General features: G+C 43.6%; 1 protein-coding gene across 2 annotated transcripts in view; it reads left to right on the top strand.

Moving 5' to 3' along the window:
• LOC126366005 (endoplasmic reticulum metallopeptidase 1-like) overlaps positions 1-19,654 on the top strand; it is a 280,945-nt gene that overhangs the window by 217,005 nt on the left and 44,286 nt on the right. For both annotated transcript variants that reach the window (XM_050008849.1, XM_050008850.1), the window contains exon 3: positions 16,033-16,160. In XM_050008849.1, the coding sequence (XP_049864806.1) occupies positions 16,033-16,160 (128 nt within the window). The remainder of the gene's footprint in view (positions 1-16,032; positions 16,161-19,654) is intronic.

Genomic DNA, 19,654 nt, shown 5'->3' with positions numbered 1-19,654 from the left:
ATGCCTGCAGTAGACCACCCTAAAAGTTACTACAGTGGTGTGATGTGGAGGACTGGTCTCACATGGTTACATGGCATCCCTCATGGAAATAGCATTCACGAATACAGCTAACATTGCTGGCAGCTGGAGAGTAGAGCTACCTGTCTAAAATGAGTAGTATTTGTACAGGTGTGGCTCATCTATGTCTTGCCATAACATTGTTCCCCATATGTAAGTCACAACAGTCAGAACTCGGTTGTGTGCCAATTGAGCTGTCAATGCCACATTGGCTTTTGCCTTTTGCCTTTATGCTTTGTCAATGACTGCTGCTCTGGCTTCACTGTCAGGGCTTGAGTATGTGGTAACTGCCCTGATGCGGTGGCAGCAATGCTTGCAGTATTATAAGGTATCCCCTGATATAACCACACCAGGGCAGCTTCCTGTCAAACCTGTTTCCATTGTGCTTCTTGTGTAAACTCGTGGGATGTGTCTTCACTTTTCTTTAGCCATGTCAAGTACAACGGCTGTGGCATAACGTGCCTCCCCTCTCTGCGAGATCTGGCCACCAGATCACAGATCATGGGAATCTTGAAGAGGCTTGACAAACACATTACGGTTCAACAAATATGTAAAGAACATTGTCTGCTTTGTTGCAATAATTCAGCTTAAACTGTAGAATTCAGTAGCTGATTACTTAGTTAATTTTTACTTCATAATTACTATTTTCCAAGGTGAACTCAGTCCACTGACAACTGATGCACTGGAAGTTCACAGGGGTGGATATTTTCTGCTTAAAACAGATGCAAGTTGCTCAAAGTAGACTCAGTGACACAAAGGTCCAAAAACGGAGACAATAATCATTATGAATTTGTTGTGTCAATCATCGCACTACTGAGGAAAATGCCAAACAGTAATGCATACTTTGAGTCGCTTCAAGCTCACTGAGCAAGGGGATTAAGTAGAGTTTCAAGGTGTCAGTGAGATAGGTCAAGTTCTAGACTGGGAGGACTTCCAGTGGTTTCTGTGGCCAGTACAGTGAAGACTGTCACATTCACAATGGTAGTATCAGTTTGTGATCCCCAAAGTTGTCGTTAATTAACAACCTAATACATTGTAGCTCTAATTGTATCATGCCACTAGGGCTATCTCATTTAGAACAATTAGCAACAAACACTGCAGATTCCTACTTAAAATAGATCCAGGGCATGCCTGCTCTTTGGAAATAATCTTGAAGCGCTTGGATATTGTGTGTGCATTGTTCCCCGTTTTGCCTAAAAATACCTCATCTTGCATGCCTCAGAGTTTGGCCTGGACTACCTGGTCAACCGTATGAGGGATCCACATTCCCTCTCTGACAGTGATGTAGCTCACTGCCTCCTTGGAAATGAACATCATTCATATTTCACTCTTATGTGTATTTCCCTAGATTTTCCAATTTTACTGTGTAAAAGTGGAATGTAGAATATTTGTACCATGCATTGGCACTTGCCATCAGAAAGTGTACCAACACATACAAACAAGTATGATCAGTGCTGATTCCGATCACTGCAATGTGATATGACGACAGGATAGTTTAATGCAATGGTATGATGGACTCTAATTCAGTTGATGGTTCCTTCTGGACCTCCCATAGGCCAGCTAGAAATTGCTCTGGAGGTAAAAATGTGGGGATTGCCCATGTACCACATAGTGTGTGGTCTTTTGCAACCACTTTACTCATTCATCCACTATGTTGACAGCTAATGACTGCTAGAACCTCACTTTAATTGCCCTCGTGTCTAAAAATTTTAACCTGATCTATACAATGCTATGATCCAGAATTCATCACACCAACAGCCGCTCTCACATAACCTGTTCATTTCTCCATTGTTCCTATATGGCACGAGCATGGTTCAGTATGCCCTGCTTCAAATTTGCCAGTTGTGTAGTGTGCCTCACACTTATTGCTTTGTTACTATCTGCTATTCCCCTCACCTGTTCCAAAGTGTCATCCAGTTATCAGATATTGTCATTATCTGTGGTCCTGAGTACTACCTTAAACAACATACCCCATGTCCAGTTACCTTCTGGTAAAACATTGCAGTGTGCTTGGTACTAAATCTGCCTCGTGGTATAACTGCTCATGGAGACTTTTGTAGGAAACTTGTAACACTTTGAATTACCCTTTTGGTGATATCATTTCATCCACTTGGTATGACCCCCCGATACTGTGTAACAAACATATTTGTCTTACCCTTCTTGGTAATGAGCCTGTTAACAACTATGTGGTAATCTGGTAATTCATCCCTTCAAATGCTCAGCTTTATCATGTAAGCACTGGTGGCTTCATCGTGGCTAAGGTCAACGCTTCACCTGTCCAGATCATGTTTATGTAGAACCTCAAAATAGGCAACTGACAACAGTTTTGCCAAATCCATGTCATCAAATCTAAAATTGTTACCAGGGATGGGAAATATCCTCTTCCTCTCTACTTCCTGCACACAAGCTCCACTCCTGTTTGTAAACCATTGTGATACTGCTAATTCACCATTATCGTTTAGTGGTTCTACTACAAAAATATGTGAAATAGTTCCATTCCTAGGTTCACCCAAATTAATTTCCCTGTACCTTGTGACTTCTTTTTTCACGAATTGAGTCATAATGTCTTTGCATGCAGTTTAATTGGTTTGTTCCTTGTGAGGCATGTACTTGTCGCAGTGTGTCACTGACAACAGTTTCCTCCAAGGGGAACAAAACCCCAGAGTTCCACTGTGTGCTGCTGAAGATCAATTTTTGCACGATTTTTATTTAGGAAATCTAACCTTAGGATCTCATAGCATGCTTCACCCCCATGGGGCAGAACTTCCATATTCTTTTGGATGTGATTTGCTTAAACTTAAAAACCTGACTTTGCTGAGCCAAGTGATTCATAATGATTGTTCCATGCCTTTTATAACCTAGAATGTGGAGGTTTCAATTGTCTTTTACCCAAGAGGTCCAGACTTGCCAGACATGTGAGACCCTGTGTCTAACAATAACTAATACTCTCTAACATCTACTATAAAAATTAATAGACACTCTATCTTTGCATACATTTCTGTAAGTGTGGAAACGTACTGGGAATGTCATCCAGCAGATTGGGAGTTCCAATTGGTGTTCAATGATGATACCCTTGTCCTTGTCCTTGTCCATTTTACATCTTACTCTTACAAACCTGCTCTTGATGCCCAGCCACTTCACATTTTGTTCAGTGATTGGTGACAGTGCCTGAGAATGTGGCTGAAACATCCACATCTGTAACACATTACATTAATAGATAACACATTTCTTTTATCCTCTATACCCATCACTGTGTCTCTCTTCAAGCTCTTTGGCTACCCTCTTGGCAGTAGCTAGGTCCATTGGGCTCCTGCGGTATTCATGCCTATCGTAAGAGGTGACATAAAGGAGTCTCCAACGTTTCGGCGTTAATGTGATTGTTCCCTAAGGGGTTTGACCTCTACTTTCCAAAATTTTCTATTAGTGTGTACCATTTGGGGAAGGACGCCTTACGTGGTGCATCATAAATCCATCTTGCCTTAAGATCTGGCACACTCGATTTGGTCATAGAGTTGGACTTGTACCGAGCTTCTGGCCGTTTTGGCTGCAGTGTGTTCTGGGTAGTATACATTCCCACCATTGTGCGCTTCCTTCTTCACTCTCATGATACAAACAGATATTCGACTCCCGAAATCCAGCACAGTAGCCAGTCCGTTGTGGTGGGGTCGTCATGGTACCGTCTTGATAGTGGCCCCCTGACTACACAGGGATTGCACTGCTGAAGGCTGAGCTGCTACCTCCACACATATGACAAGGAGTAGATGCCTATCTCCCTGGCGCATCGGGACTCCTGGCAAAAGCCATCCTGCCAGGTGGTCTTTGCTGTGGCTGGGTAGTGCCCAGGGGGAGAGCCCCTGGTCGGAGTGGGTGGCATTAGGATGGATGACACGCAGTGAAGTGTGGCACATGTTCTCTTGCTGGAGGCCAGCCGCCAGTAGTCTCACTCACTTAAATGTACACATCATTCCCTCCCTGGCCACACCTTGGGAGGAATGTAGGGCTTCAGAGTGACAGGACCTTTATTCACCACATTATTTAATTTGCAGTAGAACTGATGGGTACTCTTTTCTGGAAACCAAGCCTCTGGAAGATAAGTTTGGGGGAGCGACAGTGCTATCCAAAATGTGCAGTGGGTCAGTTTTGATTCAGGCGGCATCCCCAACCCAGTCCATGGCATTACTTAGCTGGGTGATATCCCTGTTTTGGTCACTCCCCACAAAAGCCTCAATATGGTCCAGGGCATTATTTTTAACCACGACCTCCTGTTACATTCCGATGACGAGCTACATGCTGATTTAGAATGACGGGGTGTTCATTTTGTCCGGTGCGTTTACAGGGGGCCAAAAGACAATAGGGTTGCCACCAGTGCCTTCATCTTTGCCTTCGAAGGTGATTCATTACCTGAAAGGGTCAAGGTGATGGTGTACCGCTATGATGTCACACTATGTCCCTCCCCCTATGCGGTGCTTCACATGTTCGAAATTTTGGCATATGTCCTCCCAGTGCCCTTCCAGTGTCACATGTAGAGATTGCGGACGTTCGCTTCACCCGAATACTCAGTGTGCCTCCTCCCACATGCGTCAAATGTGGACAGCCTCACTCTCCCTGCTTGCCGGACTGCCGGTACTCCAAAAGGAGTGTAAAATAATGGAGTAAAAGACCCTGGACAGGTTTATCTTACCGTGAGGCTAAACTAAAATTTTAAAGGCGACACCCTGTTCCCATGGTCTTTTCTTATGCCACTGCTGTAATGGCGTCGCCATTGAAGACAGTTTTGCCCACCATCTAAGGCTGCTCCTGTCGGCCCTCAGGGCTGCCATTTTTCTTCCCCCCTCCAGTTGGCTGAGGGAAGCTTCTTCTGATACTCCCAGAGCTTCTACTTTGGGAGCATTGCCCCCCCCCCCTCCCAAAAGAGCCAGAGACACTGTTCCTCCCCCCCCCCCCCCCCATCCCGTCTGCTCCAGCTCCTCTCCTGCGGAAGGGGTCCCTTGGGATTCTACCTTCCACAATCCCCCCGCCAGTGGTCCATCAGACACCAGCAAGTGGCTGAAAGAGCCAGTGGCTGCTGGTTGAAGGGCTTAAAGATCTTTGTCTGCCTCTGTAGCTAATTCTGAGAAGCCCTGCCAGCAGGCCCCTGAGGAGTGGCGAGAGGGCAAAACTTCAAAGAAAAAGTCTTCTAAGGAACAGGAGCCTCCTGTGCCCCCTATACCAGCATTCTCTCCACAGCTCTGCATCTGAGGATGAGGTGGAGATTCTGGCATCCCCTGAGGACCTGGATGTCGCCGATGCCTCAGATGCATTGGTACTAGATGCCAATACTCAGCAAGTGGCGACAGGTGCTACTGAGGCCTAATTTTCCTCCTTGGTCAGTCCATACTGACCCACACGACAGAAGCATTATTCTCCAGTGGAACTGCTGCGGTTTTTTCTCCCACATGGCTGAGTTGCGTCAACTCTTAAGCAGTACACCTACCTTTTGCATTGTCCTTCAGGAGACCGTGTTTCATGCTATGCGGACCCCCGCCCTTCGTGGCTACCGGTGGTACTACAAAAACAGTCTGCCTGTGACATACTGTCAGGTGGCGTATGTATTTTCATCCTTACCTCTGTCTGTAGTGAACCTGTGCCCCTTCAAACACCATTAGAAGCTGTTGCTGTCAGGGTAAGGACACTGCAGGAAATTACCATCCGTAACATCTACCTCCTTCCCATTGGTGAAGCACCACCCCATATTTTGGCTGCACTCATTTTGCATCTGCCTCAACCTTTTCTCCTTCTGGGTGATTTTAACGCCCATAACCCTTTATGGGGTGGAGCCAAGGTTAATGGCGTTGGCAAAGTTGTTGAGGACCTCCTTACTCGCCTCGACCTTTGCCTCCTTAACACAGGTGCCCCCACACATTGCAGTGTGGCACATGGCACGTATTCGGCCATTGATCTATTGGTATGCAGTCCTGGTCTTCGCCCTTCTATCTACCGGAGAGCTCATGACGACTTGCATGGTAGTGATGACTTGTGTGGTTGTGACAACGTTGCACTTTGCCTGTCCCTAGCGCAACCCCCTCATCTCAACGCCTGCCCAGGTGGGTTCTTCCCAAGGCTGACTGGAACACCTTTACATCCGCTACCAACATAGTATATCCATCACATGCTGCCATTGATGAAGTGATCCATCTCGTCACTGATACCATTGTCGCTGCAGCTGAATCAGCAATCCCTCAATCGTCCAGTTGCCCCCGGCAGAAGTCAGTACCTTGGTGGTCACCTGAAATAGCTACAGCCATTAGAGACCATAGGTGGGCCTTCCAACGACATAAGTGTCACCCCTCCCTGGAGGACATCATTGCTTTCAAATGTCTCTGAGCACAGGCTTGCCTCCTCATCAAACAAAAGAAGCAAGAGTGTTGGGAATGCTATGTCTCCACCATTGGAACAGGAACCTCCCCCTGTCAGGTTTGGACCAAGCTCCGCCGACTCTATGGCTACCAGAACCAAGCAAGAGTACCGGGCATTTTGTCAAATGGAGCTGTATCTGCCGATCCCGACGTAATTGCAGAACATCTTGCTGCGCATTATTCTCGCATCTCTGCATCAGTGAATTACCATCCCACTTTGTCTGCTCGGAGGGTGGAGCGACACCACCTCTTTTGCTCCACTCCACCCTGAGCCTTAAAACGCTGCTTTTAGTTAGTGGAAATTCCTTAGTGCCCTTATTGACTGTCCTGACACATCACATCCATTTGCAAATGCTGAAACATCAGTCACCAGATTCCCAACGCCACCTCCTGGCTGTCTTCAACTGCATTTGGAGCGAAGGCGAATTCCCATCACAATGGAGGGAAAGTGTCATAATTCAGGTGCTAAAGTCTGAATAGGTCAGGCGTGCGCTACACGCCAGAAGCAGCTACAAGGGTAGCAGAGTACGTGTGGAGTGCACATGGGGATTTTTAGGTTAGAGAATCCCTCCCTAGGCCCGACAAGACGCCTCCTGAGACACGGCAAGGTAGGAGTAAGCAAAATGCAACAGGGAATAACAATATTAATGTGCTAATAGTAAACTGCAGGAGCATCTATAGAAAGGTCCCCCAGAACTGCTCGCATTAATAAACAGTCACAACGCCCATACAGTACTAGGGACAGAAAGTCGGCTGAAACCAGACGTAAACAGTAATGAAATCCTAAACTCAGATTGGAATATATGCCGCAGAGACAGGCTGGACGGTGAAGGGGGAGGAGTGTTTATAGCGATAAGAAGTGCAATAGTATCGAAGGAAATTGACAGAGATCAGAAATGTGAAATAGTTTGGGTGAAGGTCACTGTTAAAGCAGGCTCAGACATGGTAATTGGATGTCTCTATAGGTTCCCTGGCTCAGCAGCTGTTGTGGCTGAGCACCTGAAGGATAATTTGGAAAATATTTTGAGTAGATTTCCCCACCATGTTATAGTTCTGGGTGGAGATTTTGATTTGCCGGATATAGACTGGAAGACTCAAACGTTCATAACAGGTGGCAGGGACAAAGAGCGCAGTGAAATTTTTTTAAGTGCTTTATCTGAAAACTACCTTGAGCAGTTAAACAGAGAACCGACTCGTGGCAATAACATATTAGACCTTCTGGTGACAAACAGACCCGAACTATTTGAAACAGTTAACACAGAACAGGGAATCAGCAATCATAAAGCAGTTACGGCCTCGATGATTTCAGCCGTACATAGAAATATTAAAAAAGATAAGATTTTTCTGTTTAGAAAAAGTGACAAAAAGCAGATTACAGAGTACCTGATGGCTCAACACAAAAGTTTTTTCTCACGTACAGATGGTGTTGAGCATCAGTGGACAAAGTTCAAAACCATCGTACAATATGTGTTAGATGAGTATGTGCCAAGCAAGATCGTAAGAGATGGAAAAGAGCCACCGTGGTACAACAACCGAGTTACAAAATTGCTGCGGAAGCAAAGGGAACTTCACAGCAAACATAAACATAGCCAAAGCCTTGCAGACAAACAAAAATTACGCGAAGCGTAATGTAGTGTGAGGAGGGCTATGCGAGAGGCGTTCAATGAATTAGAAAGTAAAGTTCTGTGTACTGACTTGGCAGAAAATCGTAAGAAATTTTGGTCTTTGTCAAAGCGGTAGGTGGATCAAAACAAAATGTCCAGACACTCTGTGTCCAAAATGGTACTGAAAAGAGGACGACAGCTTAAAGGCCGAAATACTAAATGTCTTTTTCGAAAGCTGTTTCTCAGAGGAAGACTCCACTGTAGTTTCTTCTCTAGATTGTCACACAGATGACAAAATGGTAGATATTGAAATAGACAACAGAGGGATAGAGAAACAATTAAAATCGCTCAAAAGAGGAAAGGCCGCTGGACCTGATGGGATACCAGTTCGATTTTACACAGAGTACGCACAGGAACTTGCCCCCTTCTTGCAGCGGTGTACCGTAGGTCTCTAGAAGAGCGAAGCGTTTCAAAGGATTGGAAAATGGCACAGGTCATCCACGTTTTCAAGAAGGGACGTCGAACAGATGTGCAGAACTATAGACCTAAATCTCTAACGTCGATCAGTTGTAGAATTTTGGAACATGTATTATGTTCGAGTATAATGACTTTTCTGGAGACTAGAAATCTACTCTGTAGGAATCTGCATGGGTTTCGAAAAATACGGTCATGTGAAACCCAGCTCGCGCTATTTCATCCACGAGACTCGGAGGGCCATAGACACAGGTTCACAGGTAGATACCGTGTTTCTTGACTTCCGCAAGGCGTTAGATACAGTTCCCCACAGTCGTCTAATGAACAAAGAAAGAGCATATGGACTATCAGACCAATTGTGTGATTGGATGGAAGAGTTCCTAGATAACAGAACGCAGTATGCCATTCTCAATGGAGAGAAGTCTTTCGAAGTAAGTGATTTCAGGTGTGCCCCAGGGGAGTGTCGTAGGACCGTTGCTGTTCAAATATACATAAATGACCTGGTGGATGACATCAGAAGTTCACTGAGGCTTTTTGCGGATGATGCTGTGGTGTATCGAGAGATTGTAACAATGGAAAATTGTACTGAAATGCAAGAGGATCTGCAGCGAATTGGTGCATGGTGCATGGAATGGCAATTGAATCTCAATGTAGACAAGTGTAATGTGTTGCGAATACATAAAGATAGATTCCTTATCATTTAGCTACAAAATAGCAGGTCAGCAACTGGAAGCAGTTAATTCCATAAATTATCTGGGAGTACGCATTAGGAGTGATTTAAAATGGAATGATCATATAAAGTTGATTGTCGCTAAAGCAGATGCCAGACAGATTCATTGGAAGAATCCTAAGGAAATGCAATCCGAAAACAAAGGAAGTAGGTTACAGAACGCTTGTTCGCCCACTGCTTGAATACTGCTCAACAGTGTGGGATCCGTACCAGATAGGGTTGATAGAAGAGATAGAGAAGATCCAACGGAGAGCAGCGCACTTCGTTACAGGCTCATTTAGTAATTGTGAAAGCGTTACGGAGATGATAGATAAACTCTAGTGGAAGACTCTGCAGGAGAGATGCTCAGTAGCTCGGTATGGGCTTTTGTTAAAGTTTCGAGAACATACCTTCACCGAAGAGTCAAGCGGTATATTGCTCCCTCCTACGTATATCTTGCGAAGAGACCATGAGGATAAAATCAGAGAGATTAGAGCCCACACAGAAGCATACCAACAATCCTTCTTTCCATGAACAATATAAGATTGGAATAGAAGGGAGAACCGATAGAGGTACTCAGGGTACCCTCCGCCACGCGCCGTCAGGTGGCTTGCGGAGTATGGGGGGGGAAAAAATTTTTGACAGTTATCGCCCCATCAGCCTCACCAATGTCATGTGCAAGCTGTTGGAAAGTATGGTGAGCCAGCAGTTGTGTTGGCTCCTTGAGTCTCGAGCCCTCCTAGCTCCGTCTCAGTGCGGTTTTTGCCAAGGACACTCCACCATCGACAACATGGTGTACCTGCAGTCTGCCATTCGGTAAGCTGTTTCCTGGCAACACCACCTTATTGCAGTCTCTTTTGATCTCACGAAGGCCTACAATACCACTTGGCGACACCACATTCTTGCTACTCTGCATGAGTGGGGTCTTCGGGGTCCACTCCTGATTTTTATACAGAACTTTTTATCATACCGCACTTTCAGAGTTCGCATTGGTGCTTCCCATAGCGCACCCCATACGCAAGAGAATGGGGTCCCACAGGGCTTTGTCCTGAGCATCCCACTGTTTCTAATTACCGTCAATGGTCTTGCAATAGTAGTAGGATCGTCAGTCTCTCCTCTTCTATACGCTGACGATTTTTTAAATTTCTTTCTGCTCCTCTTCTGCTGTTGTAACTGAACGCCATCTGCAGGGAGCTATACAGAAGGCCCAGTCGTGGGCCCTCAATCAAGGCTTCCAGTTTTCGGCTGCCAAAACTTGTGTGATGCACTTCTGTCGTCATTGTGCCATCCACCCCCATCCAGAACTTTCTCTCGATGACCAATTGCTAGATGTAGCGGAGACTTACTGCTTTTTGGGGCTGGTGTTTGATGCCCGCTTAAGTTGGCTTCCCCTTTTTTGTCAGCTTAGACAAATGCTGGCGTCATCTTAATCTACTTTGATGCCTGAGCCATACCGACTGGGGTGCTGAACGTTTTACGCTACTGCGGCTGTACCAAGCTGTTGTACAGTCCTGCATTGATTACGGAAGAGTGGTGTATGGTTCAGCTGCCCCTTCTGTGCTGAGTCTCCTAGACCATGTCCACCACTGTGGAGTTCGCATCACTACTGGGGCCTTTCGATCTAGCCCTGTGAACAGCCTCCTTGTAGAAGCTGGTGTTCCTTCATCACGACTCTGGTGGAAAATATTAGTCGATTAGTCACAGACTATACAGCACACATCCGTGGTTCACCCCACCACTCAAAGCACCATCTTCTTTATCCCAACACAGAGGTCCATCTCCTTCAACGGCAGCCCAGAATTGGGAATCCCTTCGCTGTCTGTGTTCGGTCACTTCTTCATGATCTTGACGCTTTCCCCCTACCACCTTTCCTGCAGACTTGTTTCCGTACCTCTCCATGCTCCATACCTTGGCCACAGCTTCGGCTGGACCTATTGTTTGGCCCCAAGAGCTCAGTCCCACCTGACATCCTCTGCCGGAATTTTCTCTCTGTTCTTGGCAAGTTTGGGGACTAGGACATCATCTACCCTGACAGATCACTGGTCAACGGTCTTGTTGGCTTCGCTTACGCTCACATTGACCATACAGAACAACGCTCCTTGCTGGTTGGCTGTAGCATATTCACTGCAGACCTGGTTGCCATCTATCACGCTCTTGAACATATCCACTCCTGCTCTGTTGAATCCTTCATCATTTGTAGTGACTCCTTAAGCAGCCTACAAGCCCTCGACCAGTGCATCGCTAGGCATCCTTTGATACTGTTCATCCAGGAGTCTCTTTATGCCCACTACAGGAGTGGACGCTCACTGACCTTCATTTGGACCCCAGGCCATGTCGGGATACCAGGCAATGAACATGTTGGCTACCTGGCCAAACAGGACACCAATAAACCATCTCTAAACATTGGCCGTCCGGAGACCGATTTGCGAGCAGTCTTCCACAGCAAAGTTTTCGTGATTTGGGACACTGAATAGCGCAACCTGAGCACACCAAATGAACTCCGTGCTATCAACGAGATGATGAATGTGTGGTGGTCATCTGTGAACCACTCGCAGGGAATCAGTTGTCCTTTGTCAGCTCCGCGTTGGCCATATGTGGCTAACACATGGCTACCTTCTCCATCATGAGGACCCACCTCAGTGTCGCTGTGGCTCCCTTTTGACTGTCGTGCACATCTTGCTTGACTACCCACTTTTAGCGTCTCTGCGGTGGACTTTTAACCTTCCCAGCACCCTACCCTGGGTGTTGCATGACAATGCCTCAACAGTAGATTTAATTTTACGTTTTATTCATGAACGAGATTTTTATCATACCATCTAAGGGCAGGTGTTTGGCCTTCTTTCTGGGGCCGCTACCCTCCCTCCCTTTTAAATCTGTCACACTTTGCTTGCATTCGTTCGTCTTTGTGTTCGTCTTTTCCCTACATGTTTTCATCTCGCCTTACCTTTTTGTGGTGAACATTTTAAAGTGTTGCAGAGTGGCTGACTCATCCTCTTTTATTTTGTAATCAGCCAGCCCAGACCATCTGCACTATGGTTTTAATGCCTTTTTCTGCTTTTCCTTATGGTGTATGTCTTCTCCGGTTTTTTGTTCATGCCATTCATTTTCTTTTTAAATGTGGTTCGACATTCCTTTTCCCCCCTTTTACTTTCCCAGCTGTACTTTGGGAGTTGCTTTACTCTGAGCCTTGTTAGCATGAGGAACAAGGAACTGATGACCTTGCAGTTCGGTCCCTTTATCCCTCAAACCAACAAACCTGCATGCACCCTCCTTGGCATATCAGATGGCAGTCCTCTTAGGGAAGTGTCCAACACTCTGAACACTCTGTGCTGCACTTCTTGGAGAATGTCTTTGTTTGCTTCATCATCTCATATTAAATTGTTGGTATTCATATATTTATTTCATATTCTGTGAACACAACTTCCTACTGATTTGATTCACCCCTGCACTACCCCCTTCAGCTGTTTATAAAAGGATCTAGAGTTATTTTGCTTCATGTGGCACTGCAAAAGGCATTCCTTAAGCTGTTTGATTGTAAGTACATTTTATAAGTCCTTGTGATACACCAGTAAGTCTTTCCTTCTCCCATTAAGTGCAATTTGGTCATCTGTAATGATTGTTCATCTGTCCAGAAACAAAGCCTTGGGGCTGCCTCTAGGTTATTTATAAATACCAACACATCCTCTGTTGTCTAGTCTGACACAGGCATAACTGATCTGGTGACAACTGACTAGTGAAGGAGCAGTTAAAATTGGCAGGGACCTATCTAATAAAGTACCTACACATGGCACAAAAAAACAATCTGGGAACAAAGCAGAGACTGTCATAAACAGAGTACTGCATAAACTCGAAGGGCGTAAGTGAGAAAGTCAGTGTCCAGAGCAGGGTTTATGTTTGAATAGCAGTTGGGAAAGATTTAATGAAGCTCATGTGGTATGCTAAACAAGACTGACAGAGGTCCACTAGCAAAGCTCTGTGCTGCTATTGGGTCAGCCCATGTGACCCTGTGATTGTGCGTCTGGTGATGCTGAACAAATACTATCTGTATGCCTCAGATCCTTTATCAGTATCTTCCTATGGTGGGGACATTAAATCTTCTCCCTAACACCTAGCTCCCTATGCATCTGTGTTGTCTTTTCTTAACTGAGCTACTTAAGTCACCAAAAATGTAATTACTTTTTGCCCAGTAACATACTGTGACTCCTGACGCTGTTGAACCTCTGAATCTCGACTCGGTAGGACCTGTACCCAGCTTATGACAACAGAGGAAGAGAAAACAAAGAACATAGAAAGACACCACCAATACAGGCAACTGTAATAATAATATTGCACTACTACTACTCCTTACATCTAATCAAGAGCCATCATGACTCATTACACTGTTCAGTAAGATAGTTGTAACAATGGTGTATGTGACACTTCATTGCTATTGACTCAGTACACAGTAGCCTAACGTGTTCCACTGTGTGCATCTCACCAGACACATACCAGCATAATCCTTGCTAGTGTTCCCAAGGAACTGTAACAGATTGGCAGGTTCTTGAGGCTTTTAAACTCCACCCTCAACTTCTCTGGTAGTTCTGTTTTGTATCATGTGCCTTGCACATAAGACACAAAAGGGGAAAAGCCGTCCATCCACTCGCCCCCATTGTGTTACCGATATTGCAAGCTATGGCTAGATGTGCCCCTGAATTCAACTGCAGATGTGACAGCTGTGGATTTGACACCACATGTTGAGGCAGGGGGTGGATGATATCTATGGTGGGTGATGGAGCCGGACTGCTAGTGGTCAGGATGCCTACAGTCCACCACCCTAGGCATGGTTGTATTGGTGTGTAGTGTAGTGTAGGGTAGGGTAGTGGTAGTGGTAGTGGGAGTGGTAGTGGTAGTGGTAGTGGGAGTGGGAGTGGGTTGGGTTGGGTTGCTGCCAGGTGGTTACACATCATCCTGTCACAGAAAGAGCATTCACAAATAATTGTTTTATTCCAACCCTACGTACTAGGCAGTGACCAGTACCCCGTGAGACACATGTGAAACAGCTGGTGAAGCATACTCACTCAGCAAAGACCTGCTGTAGGCAGGCAAAGCTGTGTGGGTAGCACTCTGATGATACTAAGTCAGGCCCAGGGCCATGCAGTGTGTGGCAGCCAGTGAAAGTGGCATCAACATCAGGTACTGATGCACAACTCAGTGCTAGATGCACTGGGGCATGCAGTGCCAAATAGTGGACTACAGTGCAGACAGCAGTGACAGCAGCAGTGGCATGTGTCCACACAGGTGGCAGAGGACAGCAGCAACATTTGTTCACATAGGGGAATGAACAGAAACAGTTTCTACCCACACAGGTGGTGACGGTTGGGCATCTGGGTGAACCAGGCTTGAATGGTGTTTCACTAGAGTGGACGACCAACAGTGTTTGCAAGTTATCCATCAGGTAGTCCACTGGTTGGATGATGCCAGGTCAGCAGCATTCAGACTTAGCACTGATGGCAGGCCCACAGCTAGTGGAGACATTCTGGCAGTGGCAGCTCTCTGGCTCACATTCAATCATAGACCGGCATAGACTTCCCCCTTCAGCTAGAGACTTTAAAATGAAGTGTTGCCTGTCTAAAATGTCAAGTATTTATACGGGCTTGGCTCATTTCAGTTTTCCCAAGGCATTGCTTACCATCAAATAAGTCGCAACAGAGCCATGACTCCATGTAGCAATTTAGTCACCAACACCACAGCAGTGTCTGTGTCTGTCTTTCTGCTGAATCAGTGATATAGTGGCTCTGGCTTTGCTATTGGGCTCAAGTACGTGGCAACTGCCCAAACACTGTAGTGACAGTAACAGCAGTACCAGCAGGTAGCACCTGATGTAACCATGCCTGGCCAGCATCTCTCTGACCTGCTTCTTGGCATTTCTTGTATTTCTCATTAGTTTTATTTACCCATGCCAATTAAAACAGCTGCAGTATACCAAGAGATTCTTCAACAATTTTTTTTTTTCCTTTTGCAAGAAACAACTCGCATATTGCATGCCATAGTAGTACAGCCTTTAGATGGAGGAAATGATTCTGTTCATTCGTAGTGCCCATGGAGGCAAATAAGCATATTTGTCCAGTGACTTTTGTTCTCTCTCTTAAATCCAGTTAACCATCTTCTTATATACCATTGTTTGAAGGGAGTATTAATGAGTAAGTATTTTTTTATACTTTCCTTATTCATTGCTTCAACCTGGTATAGTTAAGATATTTCTTTTTGGACTCTGCTCTCTACCAGGAGAGAATATAAAAGACTGTTGTTACACGTGCTGCTGACAGTGTGTTATCTTGATTAAAGAGTTATAGACAGATTTAAAAGTAATGTCAGATGTGCCCCAGGGAAGTGTTGGATCCTCGTTCATGTTGCATATTAATACCTTGCAGACATCATTAACAGAGATCTGTTGAACACACCTTCCTCTTTCTGTATGCCTACTAAGACTAAAACTAATTTTCAACTAAAGAATAAAAGGTTAAACTTCCTCTTGAGATGAGGTGTGAATGGATTACATTGAATACTAATTCTCAGATAACTTCAGTTCAATCAATCATATTTATTTATTTCCTACTCCTCCAATCATCATCATAGGCTGGCAAATGTATCAGTTATAGCTAATTTCCAGCTTGATAAACTATTTCTTTTTACAAATTTGCTGTAAGAGTATGTAGTTTTTTAATTCTATAAAATGCTCGCACATAAATTGTTAAAGATTCAGCTATTTTTTGAACTATTAAGACTAAAATTGTATTATTTTGATTTTTAACAGGAGCCAGTGATGATGGAGCTAGCTGTGCTGTAATGCTGGAAATATTTAGAGTAATAACACAGAGAGATGAACCTCTGAATAATAATTTAATTTTACTGTTTAATGGTGGTGAAGAAAATCTTATGGAGGTATTCATGTCTAATATGATTATTAATAATGTTTATAGCAGTACCTGTATTTTGTGCTGCACTTAAAAAAATAGAAGTTAAATATGAAAAGTTACTAAGAGATACTAACTGAAACTGAATAAGACACACATTGAAATGTAACTAGACTCGTGAAAAAAATCATCAAACACAATCCTTTGTTGTGATTTACTGCTACGTCTTCAAAAACTTTCTTTTCCTTCTCACCCCTCCTTCAGTTACCTTGCCCCATGGCACCACCTCATCTGAAAGAACATTTAAACTACTTTCCCTTAAATTTAGTATTCATTCACATTCTTTAGTCTCATATGACCTAAGTTCCAAAAGAAATCCGTTCGAATTCGATTACTCAATAAATAGTACAATTCTCAAGGCTGTCAATTCAACTAAGTACCTGGGTGTTAAAATTACGAACAACTTCAGTTGGAAAGACCACATAGATAATATCGTGGGGAAGGCGAGCCAAAGGTTGCGTTTCATTGGCAGGACACTTAGAAGATGCAACAAGTCCACTAAAGAGACAGCTTACACTACACTTGTTCGTCCTCTGTTAGTATATTGCTGCGTGGTGTGGGATCCTTACCAGGTGGGATTGACGGAGGACATCAAAAGGGTGTAAAAATGGCAGCTTGTTTTGTATTATCACGTAATAGGGGAGAGAGTGTGGCAGATATGATAATCGAATTGGGATGGAAGTCATTACAGCAAAGACATTTTTCGTCGTGGCGAGATCTTTTTACGAAATTTCAGTCACCAACTTTCTTTTCCGAATGCGAAAATATTTTGTTGAGCCCAACCTACATAGGTAGGAATGATCATCAAAATAAAATACGAGAAATCAGAGCTCGAACAGAAAGGTTTAGGTGTTCGTTTTTGCCGCACACAGTTAGGGAGTGGAATGGTAGAGATATAGTATGATTGTGGTTCGATGAACCCTCTGCCAAGCACTTAAATGTGAATTGCAGAGTAGTGATGTAGATGTAGATATGACCTTGTTGGCATTATGAATCTGCGAATATTAAAAGACCATACATCGGCTATAAATCTGTCATTAGCAATTTAATTACACAAAGGCAGTACTGGCTGATCTGATGACAAGATAATTGTCAAGTAGTGGATACCTGAATAAACAGTAACATAAATGAGACAAGTCATTTGTCACATGTTGTGGTCCAAGATGTTACTACAATATTTCAGATTATGTAACGTCATGATCTCAGTTAACTGAGTACGGAATCTGTAACAGACTATTTCTGAAGGATAATTAAAAATTAATGGTATCAAATTATAAGATAATTTTCTGACCAGCACTTTACTCCAGGAGGCATATAGACTACTTCCTTAAGAAATTAGCACAGAACCCACTGCTTTGAAAACGAAATTACTGTTACTTTATCAGTCTCTATTAAGTCATGTTTAAGATTTTCTGTGTTGTTCATACGGATTTACAGTATAGAATCCCCCAAAACCTGAACAAGAACTAAAGATAGTTGTTACTGACAATATAGCGCAGGTGCTGAGTCACAGGCAGGCGCAACGAAAAGACTGTCACAAAATAAGCTTTCGGCCAACAAAGCCTTTGCCAAAAATAAAAGCACTTGCTTGTGTGCACGCCCGCATGTGACCAGTCTCTGGCAGCTAAAGCCAGACTATATTTCATCTTAGATTTTCCATTGTTCGAACAAGTAATAATTAAATAGTATGAAAAGTTGGCTAAAAGATTCAGTAGAGTGAAACTGGATCAAGTATTTTGGAATAGAGGTTTTCTGTTTAAAAATATTTTGAAGCTATATATTATTAGCTGAAAACAAAGCCTTGCATGGTTATTCATTTATGGTTGTACATCAGAGTTGGTACACATCTTTAATTTTGACTTATAAAGCTTCATAGTGTGCAACATTTGTAGTAGTATGAATGGACACTTGAACGAAGAGGTTGCCTGCCTTCCTAATACGGGAGAGAGCCATAGAGCAACTCGCATTAAGAACCTTGCCTGCAACACACAGTGTCTGGTTTTATGGTTTGCTTATGGTCATGGCATAACATAAGATAACTGATGATTGTGCACATCTAAAGTGATATTGTAAATTGTTAGGAATAAGTGGGATTCAGGGCATGAAAACTCGCTTCCCTGCACCATGTCCCATCAAAATTACTTTTTCTATGTGTTACATCGGAATGAAATGACTCCAAGCACATGTAGGTGAAAGGTTCTGGGGAGCGAGAGAATGCATGATGCTCTTGATCAGACTTAAGTCGCCCATTGTTTTCAAAAGGAGTTTGAAAAGGGCGAGTTATAGCTTGATGTTCTTGAGCTGTAGCAAGTCTTCCCTCAAACTCTTCATTGGGTTCTTGAGACCACATAGTCATCAGTCTTTTTAGCCATTCTGGTATATTAAGAAAGATTTGACTGTTATTTGCAGACAGGTTCAACAAAAGGACACTGACACAATGGCTTTTGGCCAAAGCTTTTGTCAGAAAGGGGAATGCACATGCAAACATTCATTCACACAAGCAAGCACATGTCATGTACATGTCGCCGTTCTCTCTAGCGGCTTGGGCTGTTGGAATTCTGGTCTGAGCTGGCATTTCTGCGTGCATGTATGCACTCTCACATTTCCTTTTACGACTAAGACTTTGGCTGAAAGCTACTATGTAAGTGTCATTTTGTTGTGTCTGTCGGAAACCCAGTGTCATCTTCACGGCAAGTAGAAATCTATCTTTACCTTATATTGCTGATATTTCAACCAGGATTTTCCATAGTTCGATCATTTTTAGGCATTTTTACTCATAAATAAAAAAAATCAAAATGAAATGTGTAGGTACCCAAATCACAAAGCAAATTTAATTCATTTTGCATAGCAAAGGTTGTAAATAAAACCTATTGAAAGAAGCAAAATAATGCCGTTAAGTTTTAAACACACAAAGTGAAATCAGTAAATCCATTTACCCTAACTGAATAAATTTGCTGTTCATTTATATTTTTAAAGTTAAGAGTGTGGCACTTCATTCTGTCACCAACATAAACTTCCAAAATACATCTGTCACAAAGTTAAAAAACTAAGTGTCGGCTGTTGGTTCCTTGGTGTACTACACTATGATGATTAAAACATCCAAACTACTAAGATGAGATAAATCTTTAAAGCACAATATTTTTTTGTGTAATAGGATTTTTGATAAAATAAAGCTTACATGTTGTTCCAAAGATTCATTCAGATCATGTGTGAAACCCCCATGAAAATTCATTTAGTAGTTCTGGGGATAGCATGTTAAAGCAGACAAACACACAGGCGCAATGATTTTACATTTTTATTGGTAGTATAGATTAGTGAAAATGGCTAGAAACAAAGAAAAAGAGAGTATAGAGAATATGCAAAGCAATTTCAAATTCTCCCGAGTGGAGGAGGAGGTAGAGTGATTTCCAGTATGAATGCAATAGAATAAGACCTTCCATAAGTAGAAAAAACGCTGAAACT

Source organism: Schistocerca gregaria, chromosome 4, assembly GCF_023897955.1.
Source record: "Schistocerca gregaria isolate iqSchGreg1 chromosome 4, iqSchGreg1.2, whole genome shotgun sequence".
Lineage (NCBI taxonomy): Eukaryota > Metazoa > Arthropoda > Insecta > Orthoptera > Acrididae > Schistocerca > Schistocerca gregaria.
This window is presented reverse-complemented; position numbering and strand designations above follow the sequence as displayed.